General features: G+C 46.0%; 1 protein-coding gene across 1 annotated transcript in view; it reads left to right on the forward strand.

The window, feature by feature from the left end:
* Nucleotides 1–19,679, forward strand: part of LOC132436366 (putative 2-hydroxyacid dehydrogenase SE_1879) — a 22,691-nt gene extending 3,012 nt beyond the window's left edge. Inside the window, 7 exon segments of the mRNA XM_060029280.1 lie at nt 9,768–10,155; nt 11,887–12,058; nt 13,519–13,679; nt 13,682–13,696; nt 15,112–15,205; nt 16,982–16,984; nt 19,127–19,679. Of these exon segments, the coding sequence (XP_059885263.1) occupies nt 9,768–10,155; nt 11,887–12,058; nt 13,519–13,679; nt 13,682–13,696; nt 15,112–15,205; nt 16,982–16,984; nt 19,127–19,283 (990 nt within the window). The 3' untranslated portion in view covers nt 19,284–19,679.
* Nucleotides 19,680–19,871: the final 192 nt, after the last annotated feature.

Here is a 19,871-nt window from a genome sequence, read left to right on the forward strand (position 1 = left end):
CTATGCCTTTTGCACTCATACTTCATAGTTTTATGGGACATTTAAATTATGTAACTTCAGTAATCCACAAAATTTGCATAAACTGGTTTGGGATTAAATTCGATCACATATAATTCAACTGGTGACAGCAAAAATGCACAGATGTATAGGGAGCCGCTTGAGCATTCAGCTTGGTTTGTGAAGAGAATGAAGAAATGCAGTTACTCCTAAGAATCTATTAGGTAGAGGTCAATTTGAAGCTCTTTGAATGTATATGGAAAGTGATGTTTGCATGCTTGTAGATTTTACAAATCTATGTTATCACACTGAAAAAACATAGTAATATGGAGACTGCAAAATACAATCGATTTTTTTCATTTGTTTTTATTTATTTTGTTTTTCTCCCAGTTTTATTGAGATGTAATTGACATATAGCACTGTATAAGTTTAAGGTGTACAGCATAATGCTTTGACCTATGTACATCATGAAATGATTATCACAATAAGTTTAGTGACCATCCAGTATCTCATATAGCTGCAAAAGAAAAGAAAAAGAAAAAATACTTTTTCCTTGTGATGAGAACTCAGGATGTATACTCTTAACAACTTTCATACGTAATATACAGCAGTATTAATTATATTAATCATGTTGTACATTACATCTCTAGTACTTATCTTATAGCTGAAAGTTTGTACCTTCCGACCACCTTCTTATGATTCCCCCTCCCCCCACCCCCCCACCACTGGTAACCACAAATCTTATCTGTTTTTCCATGAATTTTTTGTTTGTTTTTTGAAGTATAATTGACCTACAACACTGTGTTAGTTCCTGGTGCACAACATCGTGATTTGCTATTTCTGTATACCACAAAACACAATTGAGTTTTGTATAGTGATCTTGTAGTCTGCAACCTTGCTGAATCATTTATTATTTTGAATAGTTTTTTAGTGGATTCCTTGGGATTTTCTATATATAAGATCATATCATCTGCAAATAGGGACAGTTTACTTCTTCCCTTCCAATCTGGATGCTTTTTAGTTTTTCCTTGTCTAACTGCCCTAAAACATCCAGTACGATGTTGAATAGAAGTGGCAAGAGTAGACATTTTGTCTTGTTCCTGATCCTAGGGGGGAAGCACTCAGATTTTCACTATTATGATATTTACTGTGGGCTTTTCACAAATGCCCTTTATGAGGTTAAGGAAATTCTCTTCTATTCCTACTTTGTTGAGTGTTTTTTTTTTTTTAATCATGAAATGTTGTTAGGTTTTGTCAGATGCTTTTTCTAATGCATCTGTTGAGATGATCGTGTGAGTTTTGTCCTTTATGCTCTTAACATGGTGTACCGCATTGATTTTTGTGTGTTAAACTAGTCTTGCATTCCTAGGATAAATCCTATTTGGTCACAGTAACTTTTCAAAATATGTCGCTGGATTTGGTTTGCTAGTATTTTATTGAAGATTTTGTGTCTGTAACTCACAAGGGATATTGGTCTGTAGTTTTCTTGTGGTATCTTTGTCTGATTTTGATAATAGTGGCCTCAAAGAATGAGTTGAAGTCACCAGCCCAGACAAGAAAAATCGATTATTTGACCAAGACTCTGCATTTCTACTTCCATTTCCTCAAAAAGTATCTGATCATTTAGAGAATGGGAATAAATAGGCTAAATCATCTCTGAGTTAATCAAACTTCTTGAATTACATTTTTTAAAAAGATTTATTTATTATTTATTTATTTATTTTATTTTTGGCTGCGTCGGGTCTTCGTCGCGGCACTCAGGATCTTCCTTGCGGCATGCGGAATCTTTCATTGAGGTGCGCGGGCTCTTGGTTGTGGTGCACGGGTTTTCTCTTCTCTAGTTGTGGCACGCAGGCTCCAGGGTGCATGAGCTCTGTAGTTGTGGCGCGCGGGTTCCAGAGTGTGGGCTCTGTAGTTTGCAGTAGGCGGGCTCTAGTTGAGGCGTGCTAGAGCTCAGTAGTTGTGGCACACGGGCTTAGTTGCCCCTGGGCATGTGGTATCTTAGTTCCCTGACAAGGGATTGAACCCATGTTCCCTGCATTGTAAGGCGGATTCTTTACCGCTGGACCACCAGGGAAGTTCCTTTAATTACATTTTGTCTTTAGAAATTGAATTCTTCATTTAAGAAAATGACTAAACATAAGCATTAAATAATGCAGTCTCATGTTCTCAAGTAAGAGCAAGACAGATGTTTGGTGGAAGATGTCCCTGTGTCTCCTAACTGGGAAAGGATACACATGTCCAGACAGAGTGCCCATTCCTGCAGAGCAACTGGCTTGAGTTAAGTTGAGAAGGCGGCAATTTGACTGAACTAATTGTTACTAATAAAAAAATCACTGGAGAGGCTTATAACTTTTCTAGAGGGATTTGCATTTTTAAAAGAAGAAATGTTTTAAGTCATATGTAAGACAGTGTTACAGTGAGACTTTCCTCTCAATTTCAGCAGAGGCCCCAAATTGAAGATTAAATGATTGAAAATGCCATATTCCAAATAAAGAAGGCAGGCCAGCTTTTTCCAGATTTTGCAGAGGAGGTAAGAAAATGTGTTAGGGAAAAATTGTGACATCGTTTCTCTGGAGGAACTTGTGGAGTGATGTACAGTCCCATTCTCATTCTCTTCTCTTTGGGAAAGAGAGGGATGCTTCCATCCTGCCTCAAGCCAAGCAAAGGAGTTCTAAAAGAACCCCTCACTTTGGGCGGGAAATGGTCAGGAGGCAAAAGACGCTGTCACCCAGGACTGTATGCTTAGCTGAAGAAATTTCTACATCCAGGCCTGCTAAAGGGACCAGAGTTGAACTCTTGGGAGAAACCCTCAAATTTATGCAGTGTGCTCTCTTTGAAAGTGGCCAGCGCTCAACCTTACTTACCCTAAGAGCAATGCAAATATCTGACTGCAGAAAAATAGATAAACTGAGGTGTATTTACTGATATTATATAGCTGTAAAGATGAATGACTACACCTCCATGTATAAACGGGGATGAATCTCACATACTGACAAGCTTAGAAAAAAAGCAGGTTACCAAAGACTACATAAGGTATAATTCCATTAACATAAAATGCAAAAATATGCCAAACCAGACAATATATTATTTAGGCAGATTTTCTATCTATCTATCTATCTATATCATAAAATTCAAGATAGGAGTTATATCTGGAGCAGCAGGGAGTGGCACAGGGAAAGTCAAAAGCAGCGGTAATGGTATATTTCTTAAGTTTGGTGGTATATAACCAGGGGCTCATTTTATTGCTGTTTTCATAACATGCATATTTTATAACATTGTGTATTTGTAACGTGTATTTAATTTAAAAGTTAAGGCCAGTTTTATCAAATTCTAATTTTTTCATTATATTTACTCCCAACTGAACACAGCAGGGATTCTGGCAATCTGTGAATTCTTCTTGCTGGACCAAATTCAATAGAGGCCCTCTGGCTAGGTAGCTGGATGGTAATAAAACTCCAAATAATCTTTTGTGACAGGTAGTATTCACTTTTGCAAGGCGATGCTTTCTCAAGAGCTTTTTTATGATCTTGAGATAGAATAGTAAAACTCTATGTCCTCTTTCAGTCTAGACTTTCCAAACAGTTCTAAGAAGCTTTCCTCCCTTATTTGTATTTTATTTATTCTTTAGTTTTTCAACAAATATTTATTGAGCATGTACATGTGCCAGACAGGATATCAGGTGCTGTTATCAAGAAATAGAACAATAACAAGACTGAGTCCCTGCCCTCACGGAGTGTAGTCTAGCAGAAGGCCTGACGTTACACAGAAGATCGTACACTGAATTTGGATTCACAGCAAAGTCCTACAGGTAAAGAGTTTAGGGTATTAAGAGAACATTTAGCAGGAACACACTTAGTTTAAGGAGTTCAGGAAAGGCTTCCTTGAGGATATTACGCTTAAATGGGGACCTGCAAGATGAGTGAGAACTAGGGGAAGAGCTGGGGTCCAGTCCAGGCAGCCAGGGAACAAGTCCAGTGCCAGGAGCATGGCAGTTTGGGTAAATGTGCAGCTGAAATGATCAGCACACACAAGTGGTTTGCTGGGTGGGCAGGCCAGATAATGGGACCTCTGTGCTTAGGATTTTGTACTCTACCATATGAACAAGGGGCTTTAAGCTGGGGATTAACATGTCAGATTTATATGTCCTTCAGGCATCTAGGCTGCCATGTACAGGAGAAAGGATTGCAAAGGGAGTACTTGAAGAGAGGGAAGTAGGGAGACTAGCATCAGGGCAATGAAAGCTGCCAGAGAGGAGTTCTGGGCTGGAGATAAAAGTTTGAGAGCCATCAGAGTAGAAGGCAGCAAGTGAAGCCAGGACACTGGATGAAACGCTTATCAGTGTTTCCTAAAGAGGACTATACCTGTTCATTACCTGCTCTCAGTAGCACCATCTAGCCTAATTTTAAAAATACCAGAGATATCCCCAGATAGTATTATTTTTGACTAGGTAAGTAAACACTTGAGTTGATTTTTAATTTACTTAGGGGAGAAAATGAGTAAATAGCAACACAGATGGTGTGTGACTATGAAAAATGACTGAATTTGTGACACACTGACCCAGAACCGTGGAGACACAGGAGTAAACCCTCGCGGGTGACTTAGAGCAGGGCCTAGGCCGCGCCAAAAAGGAGGAGGCCTCTTGCCGCAGGGAGGGCCTGCGTCATCCCCTGCCCACTTTCCCGGAAAGAAGGCAGTCCTGATCTCAGGGTGAGACTTGCTCTTTACAGAAGCCAGCCAGGCGCCAGCGTGCAGACCCTGCCCAACAATGCGCCCCCGCAAGGTCCCCCCACCCGACCACCTAAAACAATAAAATAGCTGATTACCAGCAGAATGGGTTTATTCAGGAACAGCAAAAAAACTGCAATTTAAAACGTTCAACCTATAGCAAACCACAGGCAAGTGCAAAGAACAACGCAGGGGAAACCCTTTTATAGAAGAGAAGGGGGAGTTGGGCGTGGCTGCTTGTTATAAACAAAGAGCCCATTGGAGGGAACCCCGAGTTGGAAGTGTAGTAGCTTCCCATTGGCTGGGCTGTTTCCAGACTCGGAGAAAGGCTTCCTACCCCGCCTGTAGCGAGGTTGTGCCCTTTTTCCTGCTGGATCTCCAATCGAGGGGGAGTGGTGCCAGAGCTATCCCTTCTGGACTCCCGGCTCCATCTTAAATGAGGTTTCTGTGTATTAATTTTCACACTCCTCACGCTGAAGCAGGCCAGCAACCTTCCCCACCACACAGTCCCCACACTCGACCACCCAGACTCCGCTCCTGAAGGAGGCTCCACCCCAAGCCCGCCCGCCAGGCGCGGGGCCTCGGCAACCTGCCCTCCAGGTGGCTTCTCGCATGCGCACTCCTGGCGCCCAGAGTTCCCGGCCGCGAACCGAGCGCCGGAGATGTGGACGCGGCCTAGTTGATTGGGCGGGGCTAGCAGACGAGGACCAAGCTGTGGAGCTTGGGGCGTGGCCTTGGGCACGGCAGGCGGGCTTAGGGAGTGGCTGAAGGTGTGTGGTCGGCGGTTTGGGGGCTCGGCTGGGAGGTGTGGTCGACGAGCTTTGGGGCCTGGCTCTAGCGTGGCTGGCCGTAGGACTGGGGCGGGGGCACTACTCTCTTTGACCTCGCGCCTTCGCTGTCCGGGTCTTGCCTGGGAGACTGGGCCTGCTGGAGCGTCCCTTAAATCTGGGGTCTTTTTAAAAGACCCGGATGTCGCGTTGTGGGCGGGAGACTGGACTGAGCTCTGCCGCGTGGTGTGACTGACCTCGAACTTCACCTGGGGCAGGTGGGCAGCATTAGAATCCTAAGACCCTTCTGGGCTTGCAGGGCACGATCCTGAAGAATTTAATAAGGAAAATACATTGTTGTTATTTGTACTTGCCTTGTTCGAGAGAAGACTTAAGGCGGCTTCAGACACGGCGAGAATCTAAAGGTCATTTTGGACAGGTACTGTTTTCTCAGCTCCAGGCCGTGGCAGATTAAGCTGTAAATGAATAGATTCAGGTATCCACATCAGATTTTATAGTTTATTCCCCTGCATGAATCCAGGTTGGTTTGGTTTTTTAAATATATTTATTTTTGCCTGTTTTGGATCTTCATTGCTGCATGGGCTTTCTCTAGTTGTGGCGAGCAGGGGACACTCTTCACTGCGGTGCGCGGGCTTCTCACTGCGGTGGTGGTTTCTCTTGTTGCGCAGCACGGGCTCTAGGCGCGCACGGGCTTCAGTTGTTGTGGCTCACAGGCTCTAGAGCGCAGGCTCAGTAGTTGTGGTGCACGGACTTAGTTGCTCCGTGGCACATGGGATCTTCCCGGACCTGGACTTGAACCCGTGTCCCCTGCATTGGCAGGTGGATTCTTAACCACTGCGCCACCAGGGAAGTCCCTAGGTTTTTTTAATCTTGTCTTTCTTTTCCTTAATGTTTAGCAGGTCCTGACAAACCATTTCTTAGGAGGGAAGCAACTGTTTTTGCCGAGACACATTGTGACAGTATTGGTTTTAAATTACATTGGATTTGTTGATACCTGGTGACTGGAGAAACCTCACATAAAGGGTGTAAACAGTGCAGTTTTCATTAAGCTAGAACTAGCAAACACACCCTCAAGGATATGCCCTTTGGTATATCTTAAACTTTTAGGTACTCTTACCTAGTCATGAGTGAACAGATTGTTCTCCAGCAAATCCAGAATATCAAGCTAAGGATGATTATAAGAGCAGAGGGGCTAACCATGGCGTCACCTACCCCTCATTACGGAGAATTCTTTTTTTTTTTCCAAGCTGTTTTCTGAGCCTCTTTGGAGCAGAATCTGGGCTGGGGATTTGTAGAGGACAAAAAGCAAACAACTTTAATTTTATACCCATAGACAGGGCGGAGAACTGCTTGGTAGGTGAGGTGAGGATAGACTTTGAAAGGGATTGGAGAGAGGATAAGAGGACAGAGTGGCAGGGAGAGAAGTTAAAAGTCAGTTGGTGCCAGTTTGAAGCAAGTCTTGGCACGTTGGGTACGTGAGGATGATGGGGGTGGTATTGGACTCACCTCTCAAATATTAAGAGAGGAAGCTTCATGAGGAAATAGGATTTTAAGAAATGTTACTGTGTTGTATGAATTCAGTCTCCCTCTTTGGTGTAAGTTTGTTTCTAGACACCTGGGTAAATACCTAAATTGTCGTTCAGATTTAAACATTAGTAACTCCCATTCATTGAAGGCTTGCAGTAGGTTCTCCAGGCTCTGAGTGTTCTCTTTCACTGTCAGGGCCACCACGTCAGGCTGTCTGTTCCCCTCACTTTACGTTGGAGGATAGCGAGTTTCAGAGGGAAGCACAGCCAGGCCGAGCAGCCTGAACCCAACGCCCAGCTCCTCCTTTGCACTCGGTCCTGCTTTGTCCTCTTGCTGCCCTCACCCCGTCTTTGTTTCTTTCTCTCTGTCCCAAAAACTAAAACATATTTTTATTGGTTGCAGTTGGTTTTTATTTTCATTTTTGCTTTTTAAGTTAAAAATACCTTCCTTACTCCCCTGCCCCTTGCCTGCCCCCGTCCTTGCCCCTTCTGTGATTTGAATTTGTTCTCTCTGTGCTTGTGTTACCCCAGAACTCCTCCTGCCCTGTCCTCTTCTGGGCCCAGAGTCCCGCTGGGCAGTCACAGTCACTGGTCACGGGTCTGCATGCCTCCCTCCACACTTCCCTCTCATGAGTGCTGTACAAACGTCGGTCTTACTTTCCTTTGAAAGAAGAGGTTGGAAGTTCATTCTACTTTTTTCTTTCTGGGTCTCAATTTTACAGGGACTTTAAAAGAAGAAAATCCTGAATTTAGAGCCTTGGGTCTGTTGAAGGCAATTTCCACAAAGTTAATACATATTCTTTTATTTTTAAATGAAGCAATCATTTCGCAAGGAGAAAACTAATTTTTAATCTGTGCTAGCAGTTCAAATTCAACAGTGTAAGGAGAATGCACGTAGCAGTTAGAAAACGCAGTCTAGCTGCATTTCATGTCTCAACTATCACTGTTAACCAAAAACAACTATCACTCTGTTAACCAAAAACAAAAATTTTTGACTTTTCCAAATTTCACACATGGGTTTATCTTTTGACTTAGACGAAATGCAGTTGTGTAAAAATACACCTACTTTGTGGTGAGTTCCCAACCTAACCGTCATGTCAGTCAGAATGTTCCCAACCTAACCGTCATGTCAGTACTGTGCATGCAAGGACACCTGCCAGAGGCATGTCCACTTAGCTCTCTTTATGCAGAAATTAGGGGAGGAGAATGAAATGTGATCTTACGGTGCAACTGTAAAGCACTACCTGTTGATATCACTCCGGTTTCACCAAGAACGCAGGAAGCCCGGGAGACACGTGATCAGCCGCAGAGCTGTGCCGGAGCCAAAGTTCTCGTCTTGCGGCCCCGCCCGCTCCTCTGCGCACAGGGCTCGGCATCAGCAGCGAACAGGGCTCACGCTCCTTCTCAGGAAGCTGTTGACGGTGGGTCCCACTTCCGGTCTCGTGCTCCTTTGCTGGACTCCTGGCTGTGAGTGGAGATGGTCAGAGGCTGGTGCTCGTGAAAGGAATTATAGAGCAAGAGACAGAGCCCAAGGATGGAGCGAGCTCTTGAATGTGCCCGGTGCTCCCATCCCTGCTGCGTCTATCTGCCCCAGCTGGGACTGTCTCCCTCTTCACTCGTGGAGCAGCCACGAGTCACTTGGAGGATCTTGGGTCTTTTCCATGTACGACCACTGGCAATAATGGTGTGATGGCTGTGTGTCATTGCTCCATAACCAACGTTAAAGCAGTCAGGAGTTGAGACTCCTTTCTATCAAAATAACTGAGATCTTATCTTGAATGAAACTCTATTAATCTTTTACTGAAAGTCCAAAAAGTAAACAAGTTTTTTAGCCCATTGTGCTCTGAGCTTTGAACACATTGTAAACATTTTTAGCTAAGTTTGTGACCCAAAGATAAAATGCATTCACTAGCCTCGACTCTTGAAAGCAACTGGTTTTCTTTTTGGAAGAAAGCTATAAAATGTTAAAGATATCTTCTTTTTAATTAGGAACAAAGAACATAAAACATTATTTAATTTGTTTGACAGACAGTAAAAAGTATCTTACTTTCACAGTAAAAGATGGTCAGTTTTATTTGTTAGTTATTGTTGCATAAAATTACCCTAAATTTTAGTGGCTGAAAATCATAAACTTCTGTTACCCGCTATGTCTTCAGGTCGCAGTCCAGGAGTGGCTTACCTGGGCGGTTCTGGCTCAGGGTCCCTCGGGAAACTTTAGTCAAGGCGCTGGCCAGGGCTGCGGTCATCCCCAGGCTCCCAGGCCGTTGGCCAGCCTCTTAAGTCCTGCCTCTCACTCACTTGGGCCTTGGCACAGGGCTGCCTCCCAGCATGGCCCTGGCCCCCCGGGAGAGGGGGGAGCAGGGGAGAGCAGGACCCGCCTTCGCTTCTGCTGCATTCTCTTCACGAGAAGTGCACTCCAGGCTGGGGGTCTCACGAGGGCCTGATCACAAGGAGTGCCTGTCGGAGGGGGCCCGGAGGCTGCCACCGCAGCCGAAGGGCAGAAATAAAGACCCCCGTCGGGTGGGGAGGAAAGTGGCAGTGATGGGAGCATGGGTACCTTCAGAGTCCAGCTCTGCTGTGTTACAGGTTTTACAGGAATTTTTCCAGGAAATAAAATGAATTCCAGTCCTGTTGTAATTTAGAAAATCTAAAGAGCAGTAGAAGAGCATATGGGTTGTTCTCTTGAAGACTCTCTTTGACAGCAGAAATTGCATCTATCTTTCTGCAGGCCACGGGCGATCAGGACCTACCTGGAGTTTTGGTGTCTGGACTTGAAGGACAGTATGGTATATGTGAAGATCATATTTCTGCTGGAGACCTGCAGAAACGCTTTAATCTCATTACCATGCAAGAATTTTTGGAAAATAAAACACAGTTGGGTCCAAAGACCCGAGCCGTGTACATCTGGGGCGGAAGGCCGGCCGTTAGCCAGGAGCTGCGCACCCCGCCCTGCTTGAAGATCGTTGCTGACGTAGGGGCGGGGCCGGACCACCTGGACCCGGGACTCGTTGCCAGCTTTGGTGTGAAGGCGGCCAACACGCCACACGCCCTTTCCAACCCCACGGCAGACCTGGGGATGGCCTTGCTGCTGGCCGCAGCTCGGAGAGTCGTGGAAGGTAAACAGGCAGGAGACGCTTGTTTTCCAGAGATCAGATGACAGATACTTAATATCACACCTGATAAGGCCCTGATCTCTTCACACTGCGTCCAGGACTTTGTTGCCCTGGACTTGGAGCGACTTTTGGTCGTTTCAGCCTAGTCAGGGCCAAGCTTGGCACCCAGGCACATGCAGTCCACGTGATCTGTCTGATACACTGTTTTCTCCTCCACCAAATTCCACTAACTACGCAACGTGTGAAGTAGTTTCAGCACCACTGCGGAAATGCCCTTGGAGTAGTTCACTGGCTGTTCAGCATGCTACCCTGGGGTGAAGGCCCCCAAGTGAGCAGGCAGAACCCCAGCTCCCCACACACTGGACCTGGCTGGGCACGCCCCGCGAGGAGCAGCGCAGCACTTCAGCACTTGGCCGTCGTCCTGGTGGAGCTCTGGGGTGAAGGGGCTTGAGGAAAGGAGGCAAGAACCAAGCAGGTTCTGTTTCTTTTTTTTTTTTTCCAAAATTTTAATTTTTAATTTTTGGCTGCGTTGGGTCTTTGTTGCTGCCCGCGGGCTTTCTCTAGCTGCGGCAAGCGGAGTCTACTCTTTGCTGCGGTGCGCAGGCTTCTCACTGCGGTGGCTTCTCTTGTTGCGGAGCACGGGCTCTAGGCGCGTGGGCTTCAGTAGTTGTGGCACACGGGCACGGTAGTTGTGGCTTGCGGGCTCTAGAGCGCAGGCTCAGTAGTCGTGGCGCACGGGCTTAGTTGCTCCGCGGCATGTGGGATCTTCCCGGACCAGGGATTGAACCCCTGTCCCCTGCATTGGCAGGAGGATTCTTAACCACTGCGCCACCAGGGAAGTCCGAGCCGGTTCTGTTTCTGACTGCTGGTTCACGTGTGCACACTCACAGACACACACACACACATGCACACACAAACATATGCACAGTCACACACACATACACATACATGTAGTAACAAATGTACAGACACTTGCACACGCCAAAACCAACAAATTTTTTTGTTTTTTTTGCGGTACGCGGGCCTCTCACTGTTGTGGCCTCTCCCGTTGCGGAGCACAGGCTCCGGACGCGCAGGCTCAGTGGCCATGGCTCACGGGCCCAGCCGCTCCGCGGCATGTGGGATCTTCCCGGACTGGGACACGAACCCGTGTCCCCTGCATTGGCAGGCGGACTCTCAACCACTGCACCACCAGGGAAGCCCCAAAACCAACAAATTTTAACCAGAAATCCTCCCTTAATGTGAAAGAAGTTGCTGGGTTTTTTTTTTTTATATTTATTTATTTGGTTGCACTGGATCTTAGTTACGGCAGGCAGGCTCCTTAGTTGCGGCTCACCTGCTCCTTAGTTGCAGCACATGGGCTCCTTAGTTGTGGCATATGAACTCTTAGTTGCGGCATGCATGTGGGATCTAGTTCCCTGACAAAGGATCGAACCCGGGCCCCCTGCATTGGGAGCCTGGAGTCTTAACCACTGCACCACCAGGGAAGTTCCAGAAGTTGCTCTTTTAAAGCATTCTGCCAGGAGGCTGGGGTTTGTTATGAGGAAACTGCCCTGTTCCTGTCATTCTTCCCTTGCAGAAACATTTTGCTGTCGGATAGGAATGAGTGAGCGCCCAGGGTCCGCCCTGGACTTCCTGTAGCCTCATCTCCCCTTCTGGCGGCCCAGTGAGGGTTGTGGGGATTTTGTGTGTGGTGCTGTCCACACTGCCCACTCTGCATCGTGTTTATTTTAGGCCATCATTTGGCCATTTCGCCACATACGGAGAACTTTTCTACAAACTGGATGGGTTAAGAAGTGACAGGGACCACTCTGGGAATTATCGGCGTGGGGAGCATTGACTGTAAGATTGCTCAGAGGGCCAGAGCATTTGAAATGGAGATTCTCTACCGCAGTAGGAAACGCAGGTAAAATTCAGAAAATGGACTTGAAATTGACTGAGCAGAACTTGCACCATCACTGCCTTAAATATAGTTTAGATATATTATTCCTCCACTTTTCATACAATTCTCCTATTCTGTTTCTCCAAAAAGCATTGATGATCAAGGAAGGGACTGTGGTGTTTTTATGATCACCCAGAAATGCAGCAGATAATCTTCTCTTCATTGAAAAAATTTCACCAGAGAGAAAAGAGATTTTGGCTCACCTACAGCTGTGCTCTGTTTCAGTTTGTACAGCGATTCTTTCTGATCATGGGAGATGCTGTCCACACTTGAACACACATAACACACAGGTGTATGCTTCCCCCCCCAGTATTCAGTCTGAAACCCTCTTCCTCATACTCCACCAGCAGCATTCAGCCCAACACCCAGTCCTGTTAATTTTGTCTCAGAACAACCCTCAGACCTGCCTGTTCACTCTCACTTCATCGCTGCCACCTGCCACCGGCCTAGGCCCCGGCCTTTCTCACCTGCCCTGCCCTCTAAGGGGCTGCTCTCTGCTCTCGAACTTCAGCCCCGTCTGCAGACCGGCCAGATGATGGCGCTGTTTGCAGCCTTTCAGTGGCTTCTGTTGCCACGGAATAGATTTCCACTCCCAGAGGCAGGGTGAGCTGGGAGACTTCACGTCAGGACTGCCCCCTTTTCAGTCACCCTGTTTGCACAGTGGATAGTGGCGAGGCTTCGGTAGCTGTCACCGCTCCCAGTGCGGCGAGGGCCGCCGCAGAGGCCAGGACAAGGCGCGCGAGGTGGGCAGGGCTTTCACAGTGGCAGCGTGTGCCGGCCGTTCCTCTTTCCTTCAGGTGCTCTGCTGGCCAAGATGTGTAGAAAGAATTCATGTATTTTTGTATTCCATGTTTGTAGGGCAGTAGCAGCTACCAGGGATGCTGTGACCTCCTGGAGCTTGGAATTTCTGTTGAATAATCAGCTGTCTGGGGTGCCCAGAGCAGGAGTTAGGATTGGACCCAAAACAGAGCACTCAATCCTGCCCGCACCAGACCCTTGGATCCTTGCTGTCTGTTGAACAGATGGCACTCCCAGGCTCTCTCCCGTTTTGTTATTTTTCTCTGGAAATTCTGATGTGTTTGCCCATATGCAGCAATGCTGGACGTCACTGAAAGCATGTCTGACACCATCGGGCTTGTACCAGACTCTGGGGGCTCAAAGTTGAGTGAGAGGAAGCTCCTGACCTCAAGGGGCTCGCAGTCTGGTGTGACACCCCACAGACACGGGGCTCAGAGCACCCAGAGACGCCCACGGCGTTTCCATGGGTGAGCCCTGGCCTCGGGGTCCAGCCGCCTCTGGACCCAGGTGGGGGTCTGGCCCACGGGAGGACAGACTGAGTCCATGGCTCCTCTCAGAAACTCCTTCCGGGAGTTGATGAATTTCTAACTAGAGAACGTGGTTTTTCTCCCTTGTTCCCTTCATAGAAAATCGGAGGAGGAGGAAGCCATTGGGGCCACTTGCTGTGAGAGGCTGGATGACCTGCTTCAGCGATCGGACTTTGTGATGTTGGCTGTGAGCCTGACGCCCCAGGCCCGGGGCCTGATCCGGAGGCGCGAGCTGAGTGCGATGGAACCCACTGCTACTCTCTCAACATCGGCAGCGGTGCGCGCTCCACCGCTGTGTGGAGGCTGGGGGGCTGTGGGGGCTGTGCCGGAGGGCCCCGCCCCCAGCCATGGCCATCCTCTCAGCATTCCCAGGCAAGCTTTTCCCTGAATGGTCTGAAAAATCCACTTAGACTGCTGGGTGGTGAGTTAAAGGGGTTTTACTTTATATTTAGAAATACGTCTGATTTTTGTCTTCACGTCATTTTGAACCTCAAATTAGTAACAAAAAGAATGAGAATCGTATACTGTGGCGTTTTCAGATCCAAGTACAGGCATCTCCTCGGGTAGCAGAATCACAGTTTGACCTTCCACGTAGAATCAAGCCTCAGTTTAAAAAAATAACTTTGTGTTAGTTAGTGTGGTTGGTTCTCTGACATTTTCGTAGAGCTTTGTGTGTTTGCATACAGGAGGCTTTAGGCCCCGCGCGATAACCAGATTTTCTGGTGGGTTGGTGTGGCATTTGTGAAGAAGAAAGCGTCGGAGTGCTCGACGCTGGGGGTGCCAGCACACGTGAGGATCGGTGCTGGCCTCAAACGTGCAGGCGGCTTGCCTTTGGGATCGGGGGCAGAAGACATGTGAGAGCTGGCGTCACCAGCAACCACCTGTGTCTCATCTGTAAAACAAGGAAAACAGGGCTTGCCGTGAAACCCCACAGGGCCAAGCTAGTATGCTTGAAGGTTTTCTGAAAATTCAGACCCTGTAGATGAGCAGGAAGGACCAGTGCATTATATGCTTTTGGTAATGTCAGAGGTTGGTGACGAAGTAAAGATTCTGGAAAAACAAACACCCCAGGTAGGAGCTTGGGACTAGGTTTCTCCACCAGCAGCACAGGCAGGCTGGGTGCTGTGTCTTGACCTGTAGGGCGGCTCAGCACGCCAGCGGGAAGGAGGTTCCTTGAAGGTCTCTGCTGGGAGGAAGGGGTTTCCTTCTCAGCTGCTGCTGCTATCTTGTATTTGAAATGCAGTTATGGGTGATGTTTGTGGCTGTTTGGTTTTTGAACGTGTACCTAAAACTACTATCTGGGGGCTGTTTCCCGGAACCTGCGGTGGCTTTGGGAGGCGGTGTGGTGAAGTGGCAGGGCCCAGGCTCAGGGCCAGACAGACCTGGCCTCGGATCTGGGCAGATGCTTTAGAAGCTCGTGACTTTGGCTGAGCATGTAACCTACAAGCCTCACGTGTAAAAAGAGTATTGACTTTTGCTGGGTAAGTGGAGGAGGTGGCGAGACAGCATCTGTAAAGGGTTTAGTGCGCCGCCTGGCATGCAGCAGGCTCTCTGTGTCTGAGAACGAAATGGCAGAATGAAGTTCACATGCTGTCAAACCTGTGACAAGATCAAGACGTGTTTGAACAGTAGTGAATGTGACCAGAGTGCACTGTCTGTGGGACCTACCGAGGAGGGGTCTCGTCCACCCAGGTCTGTTAGTTGATCAAGACGCCCTGGTGGAAGCCCTTCAGACCGGGATCATTAAAGCAGCAGCGCTCGATGTGACGTACCCAGAACCCCCGCCGTGGATGGAGGCTGCACAGGACAGCCGTTCTCAGATCAAGCCAAGTAGTCCTCCCTTTACCCACCGACCCTGGTTTGCCTTCTGCAGCATCAAAGGCGAGCTCTGATTATTCTCCTCTTTACAAACCTTCATGTATTTTAAGACAACCACTACATTTCATCTTAGTCTCTTTTTTTTTGAGGCTAAGTATCTTCCTATCCTTCAGTTGCAGCCTAAATGATGTCATTTCCAGACACCTTGCCTTGCAGCACTTTAGATTTTACAGTCCTTTGAAAATGTGCTCCTGAGAATGGCACACAGCATTCATGTTGTGGCCTGACCACTGTGGAGAAATCACACAAAGGCTGTGTTGGCAGCACCCTTCCTCGAAGCCTCACTGCACCTTAACTCGTTAAGTTTTTAGTCAGCTAAAATTGAAATTGTTATTCTCTCAACTGTTTTTTAAGTTTATGTGTGGAATTTTACACTTATTTGTATTTAATTTCATTTGCTTGTGTGTTTTGACCCAGTGATCCAGCCTGTTGGGACTGGAGTCTTGGTCTGTCACTTATTTGGAATCTTGATGCTGTCATTCATTAAACCAGCTATTCCTAGCTTTGATTCCTCCAGCTTTGATTTCTATCCAGTAAGCAAATTACTGTCAGATGAATGTTTGACATTATGACCAAATTTAATACCTAAGTTTATCAAGATTGGTCATAGAACTTACAGAGATTTCTGAGAAAAACAATAATTTATTCAGAGCAGAGTTTCTCAAAATGTGGTCTGGAGACCCTTTCAGGGGGTCTGTGAAGTCAAAACTAACTTTTTTTTCTTTTTAAAGGTCTAACTGGATTTATTTAATAATTCATGAATCAGGCAGCATCCTATCTAGCAAGTAGAGAGGAGCTCCCAAGTCAAAACTATTTTCATGATACTGTAAGATGTTATTTATTTCCACTCATGTTTTCTCACACAAGTGTACCGTGGAGTCTTCCAGAGACTTAAGGACATGTGATGACATCATCACTCTGACAGCTAATGAAATGTGTGCTTCTGTATGACTGTATTAAATTTTTTTCAGTTTTAATTTCTAATACAATAAATGTTGATAGGCATAACCCTCATAAACACATGTTCTTTGGGGTTCTCAATTTTTAAGAGTGTAAAGACCAAATAAGAGAGCAACTAATCTAGAACAGAAAATAATTTCAATATAAATGAAGAAGCATGACCATTGTAGACAGTTGTCAACTTACTCAAAAACGGAGAAGTCATGTTATCACCCCTGTTGCCTGCTAAAATGAACTTTTACTCACAAGTCACAAGGCAAATACTAGGGTTATATCCCAAAGCTTAGTTTATTCTAATAGGTGATGCACTCCCAGTGTCCCATGTGAAATCATTCTTGTGGCCAAGAGGTTTAACAACTATTTTATGAATAACTTATATTCAGATCCCATGTTAATTTCTAATCTGTATATTTATCAGATAGGTCTGAGTTTTCATCTTGGTTTTTCAGGGAGACATTTTGATGCCACTTACTGTGAAAAAAGTAATTTAAAAAGTCGGAAACCTGTGGTTATTTAGTCATACTACATAAGTATTCTTTGCTTTACAAAAGGATTTACTGTGGTTTTTTTTTTTTTTTTTTTTTTGCGGTACGCGGGCCTGTCACTGCTGTGGCCTCTCCTGTTGCGGAGCACAGGCTCAGCGACCATGGCTCACGGGCCCAGCCGCTCCGTGGCATGTGGGATTCTCCCGGACCGGGGCACGACCCTGCGTCCCCTGCATCAGCAGGTGGACTCTCAACCACTGCGCCACCAGGGAAGCCCCCTGTATATTATTTTAAAAAGAAAAAATTCATTTGCCAATAGCGCCAGGAGTCCCCAAGATCACCTTCAGCCTTTATGATTTGCTAGCAAGACTCACAGAACTCAGAAAAGCTTTTCTACTCACAGTTACAGTTTATTACAGTGAAATGATATAGTTTAAAATCAGCAAAGGGAGAAAACTCATAGGGGAGTCGAGGAGAACCAGGCTTGCACTTCCAGTTGTCCCCCCAATGGAGTTGTGTGGACAGTGCTACCACCTCCAGCAATGGTGTGTGACAACACACGTTAAGTATTTCCAACCAGGGAAGCTCATCCCAGCGTTGGTATCAGGGGGTCAGTCATGTAGGTGTGGAGTGCCCACATGTCTGACACTGGCTTCGTAGTCTCCAGAACCTGCAGAGGTCAAACTGATACAGATTGGCCTAGAGCCCTAGGTGAACAAAAACAGGTATTCTCCACAAATTAAATCACTAGCATAAACTATCTGGCTTTGCTCAAGGCCCCAAGTATAAGACACTCTTACCAGGCAGTATATCTCAAGGGCTCACAGGTTATCTTCCAGAGGCCAGTCAAAGGCCAGTCCTATCTTTGGAATGTGCAGGGTTCAAGAACTCCAAGCCTGCCTGCTGAGTTAATTCTTTACTACACAGGCCAGCCACTGGCCCTTGGCCTTAGCTGTCTCAGAGCAAAATGATGTTTATTGGATTATCTACATTTATTACAGTATTTATATGACAGATACAGTATGACTTCGCCTAACATTTGGAGGAGCCAATGTGGGGCAGGGATAGATTTAAAGAAACTAACCCATTGTATTTTTGTACCAATATGATGACTTGTTCCCCCCAACCCCTTGATCTACCACTATTTGTACATTATGATGAACTTGTGTAGCACTATTTAGTATATAAATTAGCTGGTATTGACCTAAATCCAGTATTTCCTCAGGCCAGTCATTTCCCATCGATCGTCAATGTCACTATTGTCATCTGACTTATTTACATGAGGTACTTAAATCTTACCAACAATGCCAGTGTTATACCATATTGCAATATTGTCGTGGTACAATGCAGTTTCATTACATAACAAATCGATAACAATTGCAGAGGTATTTGCTATGCCTTCTCAACAAAACTGTCTCTTGCCTATACACCAGATATTATTATGGGCAGGTGTTGTACAGTTGGCCGTGATTCAGTTCTTTCTGGGTTCCAAGTCAGTTGGGACAAAGCCAGTCACCCTGTCTCAGTTCGCACCCTTGTACTGTTTTCCAGCGTGTGATGTTATATAGTAGGACCCACCTCCTTCATAAGGGGAGGTTGGGTGTTTTTCAGAATAGTTTCTACCACTGCTAACTGTACCACAGGATATGTCTTACTTCAGTCATTCCTGGAGGTGAGGGCAGTCAAACTGCCTTGATATAAATTACAGGTGCCCCCAGAGAACTTCCATAGGTTTGGGGGTCTGTAAGATTCTCAAGGGTGTGCCCCTTGAGCCTCAGTATCTATGATGGGGGACCACTGCCACATGTCTACTTTGGCCTCTATTAAAATAGTCAGGATGCCCGCTGGGCCAGATCATAGCACTTTCCCAATCCTGGGTGCTAATATTATCCATCATTATGCTTGAGTCTGCCTGACCCACTTCACTAAAACCTCATTATCTTTCCAGGCTAACTCCCATCCTTTGCCTTCTTCCTGGACGAGAGCTCCCTCTAATCTGCTAATTCTAGTTAATAAATCTTTCCCCTCTGAATGCTATTCCCATTACAGGCACATTCAGCTTGTCCCAAGATGCCTAGATCAACACCTAATTCCCCAAGGCCCTTTCTTGTCCTGTGGGTCAGTGTCATTTAATCCATCATGCATGTTGTGCAATTGGGAACTAATGGCCTGGGTGCAGTTAGGATATGTATTTTACACCCAGAAATGCTGGGTCACCCAAACCAGGGTTAGATGAGCAGTGGTCATACCTAGGTGTCATTAAGAGTACGCCATAAGGCTCCCACAGCCTTCCCCATCTCAGCGTAGGGGATATGAAACCATAACATGACATTAAAGAAATGAAACAACTCTGAATAGTTTTCCTCAATTAATCTGTTTTTCAGAGATCATCCTTTGTTGGAGTTGAAGAACGTCACTCTGACACCTCACATTGGAAGTGCAACTCATCAAGCAAGACGACAGACAATGGAAAATTTGGTTGAAAGCATCCTGGCTTCTCTCAATGGCCTTCCTATTCTTAATGAAGTGCTATTTAAATGATTTATGTGGGCTGAGAATTCAATGGGATGAAAACATGGCAGATTAAATGGACCAAAAACACTTACTTTGTATGTTAAGAGTCCATTATATAGATTGAATTAATACTACTTAGATGAAAAACTTAAGGAATAGTAATCATAGTTACCACCCGTTGAGAGTTTGTTAAATTCTTTCCTTACACTCTCACTTCATCCTCAAGGCAGCTGTATGAGGGAAGTTATGTTGTTATGATTCGTAATGAAACTGAGCACAGAGAATTACTTGTCCAAAGTCCAAAAGCCTGCACTAGGTCTACGGATTTCCCAGTGAGCTATGTTGCTTTCGATCCTGATAAATTCTGATACTTTATTGGATTACATAGTCCCCCTGATACTCTAATCACTATCCATTTGTTTCAATCATTAAAAAAAAAAAAAAGGATTACTGAGCACCTTCTATGTGCCAAGTCCTGTTCTAAGTGCTGGGGCTGCTATAGGAAAAAAAGTCCCCACTGTCAATGCCCAGTATGGAATTATCAGGGATGACCATGAAGAGGGGTCTGAGGTGACTATGCCGCCTTTCTGGAGTAGTTTGGAAGCTGTGTCTTTC

Source organism: Delphinus delphis, chromosome 13 (genome assembly GCF_949987515.2).
Source record: "Delphinus delphis chromosome 13, mDelDel1.2, whole genome shotgun sequence".
Classification (NCBI taxonomy): Eukaryota; Metazoa; Chordata; class Mammalia; order Artiodactyla; family Delphinidae; genus Delphinus; species Delphinus delphis.